At 37.1% G+C, this 15,560-nt stretch overlaps 1 protein-coding gene across 1 annotated transcript in view; it reads right to left on the bottom strand.

Annotated features, from left to right (window-relative positions):
* LOC144446698 (BTB/POZ domain-containing protein KCTD9-like) overlaps positions 1-1,449 on the bottom strand; it is an 8,077-nt gene extending 6,628 nt beyond the window's left edge. Inside the window, exons 1-2 of the mRNA XM_078136519.1 lie at positions 1,258-1,449; positions 157-284 (exon numbers count right to left, since the gene is read on the bottom strand). Of these exons, the coding sequence (XP_077992645.1) occupies positions 157-284; positions 1,258-1,344 (215 nt within the window). The 5' untranslated portion in view covers positions 1,345-1,449. The remainder of the gene's footprint in view (positions 1-156; positions 285-1,257) is intronic.
* Between the last annotated feature and the right edge of the window lie 14,111 nt (positions 1,450-15,560).

The following is a 15,560-nucleotide window of genomic DNA, read 5'->3' as shown; positions in this document are numbered from 1 at the left end:
AACTTGACTACTTCTACATCTCTACCGTGCACAGCACTGATGTAATTGTTTCTTTTGCATTAGAAGTTGTCTGAGGGTGTGTAATAAATGTCATGTTGCATGGGTGGAACACCAAGCCTACACTATTTTAGCTGTAAGATGTAAGACTATTTTTACCTGACAAGCTTGATGTCTTTGACTTTGGCACCCCTGTCTGTGTACAAAACCACTCGGCTTCTATTTACATCAAATAAACTGCTAGCTGTGTCAAACAGTTCATCGATAGTCTCTGGTAAAAGAACAACCTACAAAATATAAAAGTGAAACACGTTTTCAACAGCATTGTACAAGTATTACCAATACGCTACATGTAAATATCAGATAGTGTTGGTTGTCTGTCTGTATGTAATTTACAGTATTGCATCTATGGAACTAAAAAAAAGTTACACATTTTATATTTGTTTTCTTGTAAAGCCACTGGGCAAGAGGTGGCAAAAGTTTATGACTCACCCCAGCTGATAAGCAAATAGTGGAAACAATTCTGCCATTATCCCAGTGGCTGCATTAATAATAGTAGTCCTGCTTGCATACGGAGTAAGTCGTCCCTAGCTTCTCCGAAACGTGTGCACCGTCTGCAAGCAGGACTACATTAATAGCACCTCTATCAAAAGTCCTATTTGCATCATCATAGAAGGACTTTTGATATCATCTACAATGGGTGCAAAACTTGGTTTGTGTGGAATGGCCACCCTTGGGTCGATAAGAAAGTCTTTCCAATCATTATAAATTACCACTTACAATATCACTCCTCGACAAAAGTAACTTTGCAAAGAAACCGACTTCGGTGACAGTTTGTATTTCAATGTCCATGTATTTTACAGTACATGGCCCCTGAGTACAGTACTGCTTGCAGACGGAGTAAGTCGGGACTCGATTCTGACACTGTCCCGTCCTTTACTCTGGAAATATGCGCTCCGTTCACTCCGAAAATACGTGTTGGAGTGAACGGGGTGCATATTTCCATAACTGTCCCTGTTCTAACATCGGAGATGGACAATGCCACAACACAAGATTCGAGCAGGACTGTTCTGCGTACATTCTCAGATGGAATAATCACATGACAACCTTTGGGTTGATGTTCTTTCGTCGCATCCTCGCACACTAGAGCTGTCAATTCTTCCGCGACACGACGAAATGACCCGTCGTAATCCCACCCCAAATTACTCCGTCTGCAGACAGGACTGAAGAAAGTAATGTGACGGTCCCCTCTCAGCTTACCTCACCCTCCCGCATGTCCCGTACTCCAGATCCACCATTTCTAATCAAAGTTATACGCATCATGTCTGGGATGATCCTTGTTTCCATCAACGTTCCAGAAATAATTTCCCGAACAACGCCGATGTGGAGGGTTAGAAATCTGCAACTCAAATAACTTACTGTCACCACCAATCTTTGTTTATATTTGGCAACCACACCTGATGGAGGCTGCCATTTTGGACTGTTACTCATGCGCATTGGACATATTGTGAGCGCGCCCTCTTCAGGAGAATGTGAAAATCAAAATTTTACGCGAAAACCTGGATATATAATCGACAGTTTTCCTATAAATGAAAGTTTAATCTCTGATTAAAGTAATGATGCTTCAGTATTTTCTCTCTTATCAACGTTTTTCATAGTTCCACAACAAGGCTGAAAATAGTTTAAGCACCCCAGGTAGCCACCGCCTAAATGATGTCATACCTAAATTGAGACCACCTGTACGTTCTATATTTAGATACAAGGCCTACTATATTTAAAAACACAGACGCCCAGTATACTACTAGCATGACTAGAGTTAGTGGGTCGTGGTTACCTCCACCCTATACCGTGTGCAGGCATGTGAGATTGAAGAAATGAACACAAGGAGCTCAAGCTTAGACATGTTTATGACCAAAACAAAAGGATTATAAACAACAACACATACACTCATCAACACACATGTACATTACATGTATAAATACAATACAGCCATCCTGCGTAGTCACCCTATATATGGAATGGTTCTCGTTAGAATAACCCTATATGAAAAATACGAATCTGGGTTCTCGTTAAAACAACCTGTAATCACAACTGTGTTGTCGTAACCATGGTAACTGGTTACTCCAGAGGTCTCTGTTGTCAATCTAGATGCGAACTGGCAACCAATGTAGGCTATTACAATGTAATTAAATGAGGAAGGGAGAATAGGTCCAACTTAGTGATGATCCTTGCTGCTGTATTTTGAGCACGTTGTAAGCTGCAAGACTATACTAGTCGAGCAATTAGCTGATAGCTAGGATTACATACTATTTAAAATGCAACAAGCGTCACCAAATATATACTGCCTAATCTCAGACATAGCCTATAGTGGTCTGAGGTCTAATGGACTCAACGCGGCCAAAATGTGTACAGAGTAATTTGATTTACATGTATTCCTGACATCATGTTGCACTGTTTGTGTTGTTGAATAAGCTTGTACCATTCGGGGCGTGCTAATATATACGTGTACGAGTATCACGCGCACCGCACCGTCAAAGCAAAGACTTCAGGGAATGATGCCAAAAGATAGTGTAGTTGGAATCCCTTGGTAACTCTATATGGACTTGTCTGGTTTCTGACAAAAAGGTCATTTATTGTAAGAAAGGGAAATCTCCTGAACCTTGGTGAACCTGAGATAACAAATTGTAGCTTCCAAATCCTACTGTCTAGGAGACTATCGTTCCCCCTTTACTACATTTGTAAAACGTCTGGCAATTTTTAAAAAATAGAAAATGCAAAGCCAAAAACAAAGGAAAAGTAAAAGGGAAGAGGGGTTTAAACTAATGCCAATGTCTTTCTGACCTTCGAACTGTGAAGAATACAAAAAGCGCGTAATCCACCAACTTGTCTATGACTATACGTACATGTTTTGTTTGCCCTTAATCTATTTCAGTGGTCAACAATCTGTATCCATGGCTACTTCTCTTCATACACCACGCTCGCGCTGTCATTCCAGTCATAACTGTGGCTCAGATCAAATAATTGCTTGGTGGTCTCAGAGCAGCTGTAGGGAAACTCTGGATCATACCGTACACGGCAACAAAACCTCCCGGCAAAACCTCCTCTGTTTATCCCCAACGACGCGTCATTGCTTGTTTGTTTCTGTTGTCTACCGATATCTGAATGTGATTCTATACTATGCACCGTATGTAATGGTATCAAGGTAAAGGAATTCATCACTACACAGCTGCACAGATAAAAGACTATTGTAAGCAGATAAGAATATATAAATGAAACATTCTTTATGACGAATATCTTCATCTTGGCCATCGTCTAGTGTGGATATAAGACACATCTTTTTAGACAACATTTTAAGTGATTGATTTTAACCTGTCGGTTTTTATACAATGTGAATTATTTTAGTGGGTCGGTTTTATGTGTTCTATGTGTGCTGTTATTTTCTTTACTTTATTGCAATTTTTAAACTTCAGTCTGTACAACCATGGAAGTATAACCCACTTATACTTCCATGGTACAACGCACTGAGACGCACGTGTAGCGCGTTTTCTTACAAGAAATAAAATATAAAATAATAATATAAGACTCTCACTCATGGTAAACCTGGGGATTGCTCTCTCTGTGTGTTAAAATTGTACAGTGGTCAAGTAATGTACTGCAGGGATGGTTCGGTATTTAATCAACAGGTGTTTTGGGAAAATAATTCCAACTAACGATTTTTTATTACTCACAGCCGGAACTTGTAGTAATTTCTCCTGTACAATTATCTAGGTACATAAACTAAAAGTATCTGGATCGTTGAGTGAATCGATAAAACATTTTAGTTAACTAATTGGCAGCTTTTGCATGTATGTATGTATGTATGTATGTATGTATGTATGTATGTGTGTATGTATGTATGTATGTGTGTATGTATGTATGTATGTATGTATGTATGTATGTATGTATGTATGTATGTATGTATGTATGTATGTATGTATGCATGCATGCATGTATGTATGTATGTATGTATGTATGTATGTTTCTCTCTCTCCTTCTCTCCCTCTCCCTCCCTCCCTCTTTCCATCTCTCTCTCCCTCTCCCTCCCCCCTCTCTCTCTCTCTCTGTCTCTCTCTCTGTCTCTCTCTCTGTCTCTCTCTCTGTCTCTCTCTGTCTCTCTCTCTCTCTCTCTCTCTCTCTCTCTCTCTCTCTCTCTCTCTCTCTCTCTCTCTCTCGTTCTTGAACATAATATTTCAAACCAGACAAATAAGTATGAGAGATAACTTTTAACAATTATTGTTATATCGATAATGTGTTTGAATTACTTTCCCATATTCCGTACTAAACATCTGAGTTAGTCAACCATTAGCGTTATGGCATTCCATTGGTTTGCTTTGTTTGTTTTAATTAATTGACATCAAATGCAGAGATAACACTGTGTATTCAACGAAAAAAAGATATCACCGCTTATGCCATTCAAACAGAGGTGACATCGACTATATCGTAGAGGTAACATCGACTATATCATTCAAACAGAGGTGACATCGACTATACCATTCAAACAGAGGTGACATCGACTATATCGTAGAGGTAACATCGACTATATCATTCAAACAGAGGTGACATCGGCTATACCATTCAAACAGAGGTGACCCGACTACATTATTCAAATTTTCATCTTTTTATTACACAAACATTGCAATGTACATATGATTTAAAATATCTTCAATTTGATATAGAAAAACACCAGACAAAAATCACTGATTTTTTTTATTTATTTCTACAAAATATCCAACTTCTAGTAGTAATATTTACATATCGTAAAAAATGTCTGAAATCAGGCGAATCTTTGTATTGAAAATGGAAATGTTTTACAGCCCATTTCAAATTACCGTTCACCGGTTCCTTTTGATACAACCATGCAGAAACCAATAGGGAAACTGCATATGCCACACGAAGAGTGCAATCTGCAGTTTGTAAAATAATATATTTCAATGTACTGCAACTACATGCAGATACTCGTGTACCAATGTTTTGGTGTCTGCACTCGACGTCTTTATGGTGCACATGTGGCATGTTATATAGTTAATTTCGTTTAAACAAAATGTCACGTGATACTGTATTCATTAAATCTGGTGTAGCATGTGCAATTTCCTCTTTGTAAATAAAAAAAACCTATGGTATGGTGCAGCGAAATTTAACCTGGAGTTCACACCACTTTAGAGGTGTTGTATTGAACCAAAGTGACAAAGGCCTTATTTGGCATGGATTCCAGGCTAAGCGAACTTGGACTATGTTGAAAGTTGGTTTTGACACTAAAACCTACATTATCTTACAATTTTAATATGTACAAAATATCATTAAATCAAGTGCAATAAAACATTCCATATTGAGTACTGTGCGTTACGTCACAGTGAAGCATCGACCACGGCGAGTATCATTGACCGACTAAATGTTACCACTTTAACTTAGGGGTTTAACTTAGGGTTAGGGGTTTCAAATTGGTAGCATTTAGTCGGCATTTAACCCGTTTACTCTCTCATAACGTCTTCTTTCTTTCCAGGTGCATCAGTTCAATTTTTCTCTTTTTTTGTTAAAGTGTAGAATTAGTAATAGTTACAATGAACTAAAATAAAGAGGACGGAATTCTTTACCAAGTAATAAATTTAGATTTTAGTATTTTTTTCCCGATAGCGATTGTTTTCATGTCACGCCCCTAGCAGGATCTCAAACCATAGTGGTCTGAGTAAGGATATAAAACCATAGAGCCTACACAGGGCAGTCACAGTGTAGGGTCTATAGAGTAACAGAAACGAAACCTAATGATACAGATCAGAGACCCTGCTCTGTTGTTAGAAAAAATAGATATTTCATTCGATCCATAGAGTAGATGTCTTCATAGTTCATTCGTCGTAAATCTTTCCGTTTGTTAACGTGCAAAAACAGTCAGTCCGGACACTTGAATCACAACACCGTTAACGTCATTAGGGCTGTGTACCAGATATTCATTCTAACCCTGAGCAGTAAATAATTTTTTTCTTCATCAACAGTATAGTCCTCCCCTTTGTTCCTTTACGGTTCTTCTGTGATAGTACGACCGAGTTCTTTTTCTTGTATTTTTTTTTAATAAATAAGAAAATGTGATTTTTTTACTGTGACATGAGTGCCATAAAAACGCAGACTGTCGCGAGGAAGACGTTGAAGACGACAGCAGCACTTCCTGTAAAGAACAACGAAAGACAGAAAATAGATTATCAGTAAAGTTGTAAAGTTGCAGCTGTCATATGATATATTGTACATACAATGAAAGCTTGGTGTTATTCAGATCGAATATAACTGTCTGTCTGAATGAATGAATGAATGAATGAATGAATGAATGAATGAATGAATGAATGAATGAATGAATGAATGAATGAATGAATGAATGAATAGAATCTAAAGCATGCCATTGTTGCATGCATTGCACCATATAATGTTCGCATTTGTAAGTTTTACCGACTAAAGTCCTACATAGATTTGTTCGTTTCTTGGAGCTGCATACCACGGAAATTGACATGCATGAATGAATGAATGAATGAATGAATGAATGAATGAATGACACTAATAAACATTCCATACCTGAACATTCCACTGCAACACATCTGATGTGGTCTCCTTGGCCGCCAGTCATTTGGGACCATGATGCACTGGTACTTGGTTCCACTTTTGCACATGCATGTGTAACAGCATTACAATTCAAGGAGGTCAAAGTAAGTGTGGCGGCTAATCCAGAAAATGTGTAAGATCCACCTGCACTGACGTCAGCTGTTTGTTGTGTTGACGTCAGAGTTGCCGTGACTTCACTAGATGTGGGACTGCCTCCATCACTGTCGGTTGTGTACAGAGATACTTCCCAATTATCACTACCAGAAATAGCTGCTGAATCGGAACTTGTCTCAATAGTGACGTCAAAATCGACAGCTTGTCCTCCACCGACTGTTAGGATAAGGTCATCTGGGTCATTGATGGTTAGATCTGTTATGTTCAGGTCGACTTCAGTAGAAGCTATTGGATACAAAAATAACGAAATGATGATTAGTAAATGTATACTTTAAGAATTATAAGAAAAATATGTAAATTAAATGTAAAGAACGCACGCTATTTTTTTTAGTCGAACGTGTTTAAGAAAATTGCCTGACACAGTGATTATATTGTGTTTTTGACTTTTGCTTTGGTCTGAGTCGCACGGCTATGCAGTACCGACGTGGCACAAAATATATAATTAATTTGGTCACTTCCTCAGGCACTAACTAAGTTCTTCCCAATATTGGATTATGAGTAAGCAGGAAGGCGGTACAATGATCTGAAAGTATCTTTCAGAAAAAAATTCAACAACTTTCCCTACTTACCTATTGTTGTAGCTTCAACTGTAGCACTTTCTGTTGTAGAATCTTCTGTTGTTTGAGCTGTGTGATAAATCGAAATTGAAAATTGATTAATATTAATTCGAAATACTCACAAAGCTAGTTTCCAAGTTGACGTTATTGTAAACTTAAGTATGAACTCTTTTAATCGTTTATTTTGTTTTGCATCGATTTCCGTATTTTTTGAGTTGGCAATAGATTTGTTCGTCTGACATTTGATATGACAAACTTTCACGGAAGTCAACTCTTTTCAAAATATTTTAAGTAAAATCACGAGTCGAATACATACCCCATGTATTGGTGAAGAACAGGAGGCAGGCGACTAATACGGTGGCAAGTTTCATTTCCTGTAAGAATGAAAAGAGACGTCAGTTTTATTTGTCATATATATTCATCATTTTTACTATTAATGAACATCAGGCGATTTAAGTTAGAGCAAAAAATAAGTACATATCAAGTTATTTTCAATATCATATTTTATGATCTGCACTATTTTATGTATTTGTAATGATTTTGGTGGTTCTCATTGTCGTCGTCGTCGTCGCCCACATTCCCTATCCTTTCCTAGTGATGTTGCGTAACTCTGTAAACTACTTTGTTTGAGAAATCATGCTCTCTGTTGTCAGTGCCGCGGCCGTGACGTGTTGAAAGTCTTTGTTTGGTTTGCTTTTGTTCACTTTCCATTTAAAAACCAGTCACGCTAACAATGTTAAACACTGTTACGTAACGCAATTATTTCGCCATCTTTGCACTGTAAAACGCTTCACTGCGTTGCTAAGCTATGAGGAAAAATACAGAACTGCGTGGCCACGCCATATTGAAACTGTGATGTTCTCGATTTTAAGATTGGTTTTTTATCATCAATTTCATATTCATCAAAACTATAGATAAGTTGACAATGGTTCAAGATTTGAGATCGAAATGAAAAAAACAACAATTTGCGATCGAAATTAATGGAATTAAAATGGAAAGTGTAGCGACACTAGCATGGTTACGGCAAATATGGCGTCAGACACGCTTTCAGTAGAAATAAAGATGCTCTTAAAACTAGTAGCAGACTACCGAATTGCTAAATCGATCGACATTAATACAAAACATAGGAACGTTCGCATTTAACGACTTGGGTTTCACTTTCGTTTATATACGAAGATATATTCTTTGAAAATGATCTTATGTCTACGATCGAACAAGAAGGTTTCAGACAGCGACAAAATGGATTATTCGTGTACCAAAAGTAAGCACGAAAGGATAAAATGACTTGCAAATGGATGATAAAAAGACAGTCACTGTACTTTCATCGTTCACTCCTGAGCAGACTCTAACTAACTCTACATGACATTGCGGATTTGTTGTTTAATTGAATCAAAAAAGATTCACCCATACTTTAAGCAATTTGAAATAAAAGCTGCTAAGCCGTCGCAACCTTGAAATCAATGTGCCACGTTTTTCATTCAAGGAACTCTCGGTTTTTTAGAATAACCTTTAACAAGTCGATTGAATTTCCTTTGGGTGTCTTCACGGTTTCTGTTCAAACCATATTCGCCCCGGGTCATTCTACCTAAAGCGTAATGACACATGTCGACATTTTAAAATAAGTTATGTTTTTAGGAAATCGAGAGTTGCGATGATGGTGACTATGCTGGTGATGTAATAAGACAAAATATAGGAAAATATTGCTTACCATTTCTGAGAGTTGGTTGGGTGGTTGTAGAATTGGTGTAAATCAAATACTGTGATAAAGACCTTTAAACGTCACTCCAGCTCTACTATCGTCCTGCTTAATGGAGATGGTACAAGTTACAAGTGGTTCGTAAATCTTTGCGGGAATCTAATACGTATACCATGGGTCTCATTTGCATTTTAAATAAACACTTACACCTACCGTTTGGTACCCTTTGACACCTCCAAAGAATGCTCCATTTCAGCGTCAGACTTAGTAAAACTACAAAACTATGGGGTGTTTTCGAGTCTGTCATGTCTTTCGTTAGTGTCTACTGTGTTTGTTAGATGTAGAATGTCAAATTTCTAGGGAAAATCGATAAATTTTGCGATGAAGATGACATTGAGTTGGGGGATGAGGGATCTGTCATGGAAGAGCTATTGATGACGTTTGTAGTCATTACTTGCTATGGAGATTGTGTTCTTGTTGTGGAGATGAGATAATTAGGTATTCTCAAAATGCGGTTGCTATGGGTTCGATCAAACACTGGAGCTTTGAACATGATAATAGGTCTGGTGTTTATAGGTGTAACCATGTTGATGTTGCAATGTGATGTAATAGGGATGGCTATACAACACGATACAGAGATTGTCATCCATGATCCAGTTCCTCGAGGCTCACACCTATTTACCCCAAAACACGGACACAGGTCACGCGTAACCTGGTTAGAAGTGACCCAGTGACAGCTTTTCACTATACTAGAGCCTCGATGTAATGTTGAGATAGCCCCAAATGGCAAGAGAGAGGAATAAGTGTAATTTTATTGAGTTTTTTTTGTTCTAATTTCTTTGTCTGCATCAAATTCACGGATGGACGTTATTTTGTAGTGTCTGGCAGCATATTAGGCAGTGTGACTCAAATGGAAATCACAAGCGAACGGAAATACGCAAAACTGCCGTCTCCTGTACTGTGTTTCTGTACCCAGCTACTCATCCAATTTTTGTCTGTGTTTATGGGAAGAAAGTTACTAACCGGGAAGTTTGTTTTTTTTGATTTAGTAAATAATATTACTAATTTGCTCATAACATTACACTTTTTGATGTAATTCCAATCGGAGCTTTAATTCTCAACGCATCGGATGCACCAGACACGCGAATGAAGACAGCAAAATAACGAAAAATTACTCAACCAGGGAAGTACGGCAATTTAAAGGGGTTTAATGAAGTAATTGCCGAGGGGGGAAATGACATCGATGTTTCCTCTAGGTTCGTACAAATGTACACAGTGTCATCAACTTATACTAAATATAGCTACTCGCTATCCAACAAGAATACTAATATGACTGACTAACCATGAATGACACGTCGATTTCCTCTCTAACCATTGAAACTGTGAAGCTATCGTGTTTTCAAAAGTAGGGACCTTGGAGAGAAGACTAATTTCAATAAATTCGACGGCAATTTTTTTTCTTCAAATTTTGAAAGGAATGGTTAACTAAATATTCCATTTATAAACGAGTTGAATTTAATTTTTGATAAAATTAGTAAACATATGTAGTTTCAGATAGTCTAAATGTGACTATCATTGGAAAGATATACAAGGTGTTCTCCACCTAAATAAATTGCATAGCTAGTGATTTTAATTTCAATGATGTCTTTTAGAGTGGGTTACCATTCTCTTCTAGTAGAAGTAAAAATCTTACTTAGACATGTGAAGAAATTAGTCAAGCCTTTACTTAGACTGTAGCTGTAGAAAGTCCCACAAAGACCTGTTAAAAGATGGTTATATTGTATTATTGAGAGAAGTGAGAAAATGCACACAAAAATAAATTTGGGAAGTTGAAGGTACAGACAACGACGACGACGACGACGACGACGATGACGATGACGATGACGATGACGATGATGACGATGACGATGACGATGACGATGACGATGACGATGATGATGATGATGATGATGATGATGATGATGATGATGATGATGATGATGATGATGATGATGAACCACTAGAGAACAAAAAACTTAAATTAACATTTGCAGAAAATGATCACTATTAAATATTTAGACGATCGCCTGTCTATACTCGGTGACTTTGCAAAATCCACTGTACAAAGGTATGTGTGGGCTCAGACGACTAAAAGAACCCTATAGTGGTCTGAGATGTGGGTGTGGTGGAAATGTATTTGAGTTTGCAGATGTGTGTTTATGACAATTGCTAACACTTGAACTGAAACTAACTTCACTACTTTACATTCAAACGACACCAATTAACCGGACCCACACCTCATCTGAGATAACTAAAAAGACGATATATAGCTAACGGGCAATGGTTCTAAAACAATTCTATGACTCACAGGACAAGGTTGTATTTTACACACAAAATACAAAACTGATAAAAGTGTCAGAAGGCGATGTCGACAGAGAAACACCTCCACACGGAATTGTGTCATGTCAAAAGGGGGAGGGCGAGGGTAATAATAGGACCAAATCAATTTAAGAAATAACCACTATCAGCAACAACTCTCTGATAATCTCTGATAATTTAAGACTAAATGTATTATCCAGGGTTATAACTTTGATTGTAAAATTGAAAACTGACAATAGACAATGGAAGTGATTGATTTCAGTGTTTGTACAAGTAAACGACAGTTGACACTATACGTTAGACCAATAATTGGCATAGTGACGTTTGTCATCACATGTACATTCGAATTCCGAACACACATCAAATAACAAAGCTCTATAGTCGGAATCTCTCAACTTTGACATACTTTGGCCTTCACGTCAATGATGCGTGGCTTATGACGCAGACCAATGTCTGTCGAAAATGAATTGGATGAGATTCAACGTGATTCGACTCAATGAAAACCATGTTTATAGTTTTGTATGTGTACATAGATACCAACCTACCAACGAGTATCACTATAGACAATATCGCCGAACACAATAGGAATAAAAGTGAACTGTTGATAAGTGTCGAACAATAGATTTAAAGGGCGGCTTGAATTATTGTGACGATCGTCAAATGAGGAACCTCACAACACTAATGAAGAAATGGACTGGGGAATATCCTTTTATAGAAAGCCCATTGTTGTGGTAAAATAGATAAATTAGGATGGGGGGGGGGAGGTGAAAAAAACAACATCCTGCAAAATACCGAACGAAATTATACGAACTTAAAAACCAAACGTGTCTGTAACCTTCTTCAATCTAATTGAATTTCCATAAGAATTATCCGATGACGTATAATTCATGTAAATTACTTTCAAACAATAAAGGCAATTAGCGGGATGGATACGTGTGTCTACATTCTCTTTCAATTCATCATTCACTGAGCATGTTATGTTTTGAAATAATCAAGAACATTTTGAGCATGGCAATACAAAACAAGGGCAGATTTAAACTCTCTACGTGATCAATTTACATTCACGTCGGTTTCACGTCGGTATCATAGTATTAAAACAGGACACGGCCAATGAGTCGACCAAGAATGTGTTCAATTAAATTCATTACACCACACTGTCTCAAGACTGACACTTTATGTTAATGATACATACACAGCATGCGGATTTTTAGACAGAGATTCGGAAAGGTAATTAAATATTAATCAGTTGCCATGGAAATAGTTGAGTAAATAGAATAACACAGACGAGAGCGTTTGAAAGTCTTACATTTGATAATTCGCAAGTGGATTTTATGTAAACGGTTCTCATTTGTTTACATGACTGTGATTGTACTGTCTTGAGCTCAAACCACTATACGCAAGGTGCCAAAATTCAGCTGTTACGTCATTTTACGCTAAAAAATAAGATTTATTGTACCCAAGGAGAACAAAAACTTTCTAAAATTTTATTTAAACTTTCTAAGTTTTTAATTTTTTGAGATGTCATAGTTTTCCCCATAAGAGAAGAAGATAACATGTAACTATTGTTTGATGTTGTTGGATACTACTAGAACAATGACATGTCAGTCGACGTCACGATATGTACATGGTAACTCCAGGTACCAGCCGGGAATAGGCTCAAATACAGAGGTTGTTGGAGGTTGAACACCCATATCAATGTGATCGAAGGTCACCACGCAATTCTTTACCGAGGGTACAACAACCTCTTTGCATCACACTATAACGATAACCAGGAGCGTTTCAAAACATTTCCTGAGAAAATTAAAGTTGTCGGTGTTGTGTTTCGGCTTTTAAAGAAGTGTCCTTTACACCGGTTTAAATTTCTGATCGTGATCAAGTTATGGAAACTATAACACAGAGTAAAACTTGAACTCTGAAACTTTCTAATGATAAATGAAAAGTTTTCTGTTCAGCGAAACCTTATGAAAATGTTCAGTCTTTCACATCTGGTTTGATCGAAAGCGGTCGGGATCCAGGTTCGGAAGCGGTCGGGAACCAGGTACGGACCCGATCTCTCTTGCGTGTCTTGGTGGGCCGGCTGTAGGAGATCAATCATACCTTAACGACATAAGTCGGAAAAGTGATCAAAAAAGTAAGAAAAATATGGTTGCACAGTAGAACGTCTGGGCCTGACTATTTATTTATTTATAGCTAAGATTAATTTAACGATAAGTTGTTACTGTACAGTAAATACTCTGCAATTTAGATTATTTATAGTTAAACAAACTATAAAATTTAAATTGACAGCCCACAAACCAAATAACACAAACAGGCCTTGCTTGATTGGTTGATGGGGTTTCCTTTATAACGCAAAGGCGAGTTCATGGCGTTACAATAGTCTTAGTTCCATAGATTGGTTACTATGGCCACAGTTGACATGGTAATGCATTTTTTTAATACAACATCAAAAATATACAATTTCCATACGTCAGCTTTAAAGACAGAATTGTTGTCATAGTAACAGGTAACAAGTCCTATTGTGATTGTAGTCCAAGACTAGCTCTATTGAAATCATATCATATCAGAGATTGGTATTCATGCTTTCATATTGCTGAAGGATCGTATTCTTTCATTGAAACTATATTCACAATGCTTGATGCACCGATATTAATTTTGTTTGTGAGTATTTGCATGTAGAAATCGAATAACAATTAAAGACCAATGTTTGCATCTCACGTTCATGGAATCATTTCTGTTCAGGACTTTTTCTATAGCATTGTCAGATAACTGTTTTAGTTATAATCGGGTTTCTCGCATTACTACACTACTCTCCGCTCAACAAACATTTCCGTACCTTCGATCGGTAAATCTATTAGGTCAATACAGAAATTAAATCTAAATGTGAATAAAAAGATCATGTACGTACAAACTGACACTTTCATAAGCCAGGTGGTGAAAAAAGAAAAAAATGCCATTACGTCCCACAGATATGAATATTAACATGCACTTCAGAAGAAACTCATCATTGACTCTACTCTTCAAATTCAACTAGAGATTTTCACAAAACTAAATCATTCTTGATCACAAGATAATGAAACAACACCCCCCCCCACACACAGACACACACACACACACACACACACACACACAGAGACACACACACACAGACACACACACATACACACAGACAACATATATATACTCATAATAGATATATTCATCATATACACATACAGTGTGTGTGTATGTGTGTGTGTGTGTGTGTGTGTGTGTGTATGTGTGTGTGTGTGTGTGTGTGTGTGTGTGTGTGCGTGTAGTACGGTATAAAGTAGGTTGGCCGTGTACAAAGCGGCAATGGAAATGTATTGAACAAATAAATGAGTGACGAAATACTTTAATACACTTCAGTCTAATGACTCAGAATCGAACGTTGAAACGTATAATATGATATTCAAGCTGAATAAATAACATTTTTCGGAGTCAATAAACAGAAATAAGTGTGAAAATGGTATTTTCTAGAAAACAGGGGAAAAACTAAACTGTTCTTCTCAGAACTTTGGCTTAAAGAATGTGGAGAATCATCATTTTGGTTTGTTCGAAATAACAAAATGCTATAAAACAAAGAAATATAAAATATCATATTGGTTTCCGTGATCGATCCGTCGATATAGTCACGTGTCATGATTTGACACTCTCTGAATTCAAGCTTAACAATCATAAATTTCAAGTATTTCTTAAATTCTGTGAGATAATAATATTTAGTTACAAGATATTCATAGATTATTATACCATGCAAGAGCCAAATTGAACAAAAAATATGGAATATATACTCATTCTCTACATCACGACAACGCGTGTCTACGTCACGGGTTCTGCTGTGTGTCGAAATATGAGTCAAAAATTCAAAATTACCATTACTTTTTCCCCGATGTGATATTTCATTGTTATTACTAGCACTGGTATCATAATTATTTTATTCTCCAAAATGACTCTTTATTCAGCCGGAGAATACTCGTGGCCTAAGGTTGTCACTTCGAGTCACTAGACGAGTAGTGACAATCCTTAGGTCATGAATATTTTCCCTGGCTGAATGAAAAAAAATATTGTGGAATAATAACTAAATATTAAATGATTGAGAGAACTGCAGATTTTGCATGACTTTTTTTTTAAAAGATCAA

Source organism: Glandiceps talaboti, chromosome 15 (genome assembly GCF_964340395.1).
Source record: "Glandiceps talaboti chromosome 15, keGlaTala1.1, whole genome shotgun sequence".
In the NCBI taxonomy this organism is placed as follows: Eukaryota; Metazoa; Hemichordata; class Enteropneusta; family Spengelidae; genus Glandiceps; species Glandiceps talaboti.
The sequence above is the reverse complement of the archived record's forward strand: the minus strand, read 5'-3'. Positions and strand labels throughout refer to the sequence as shown.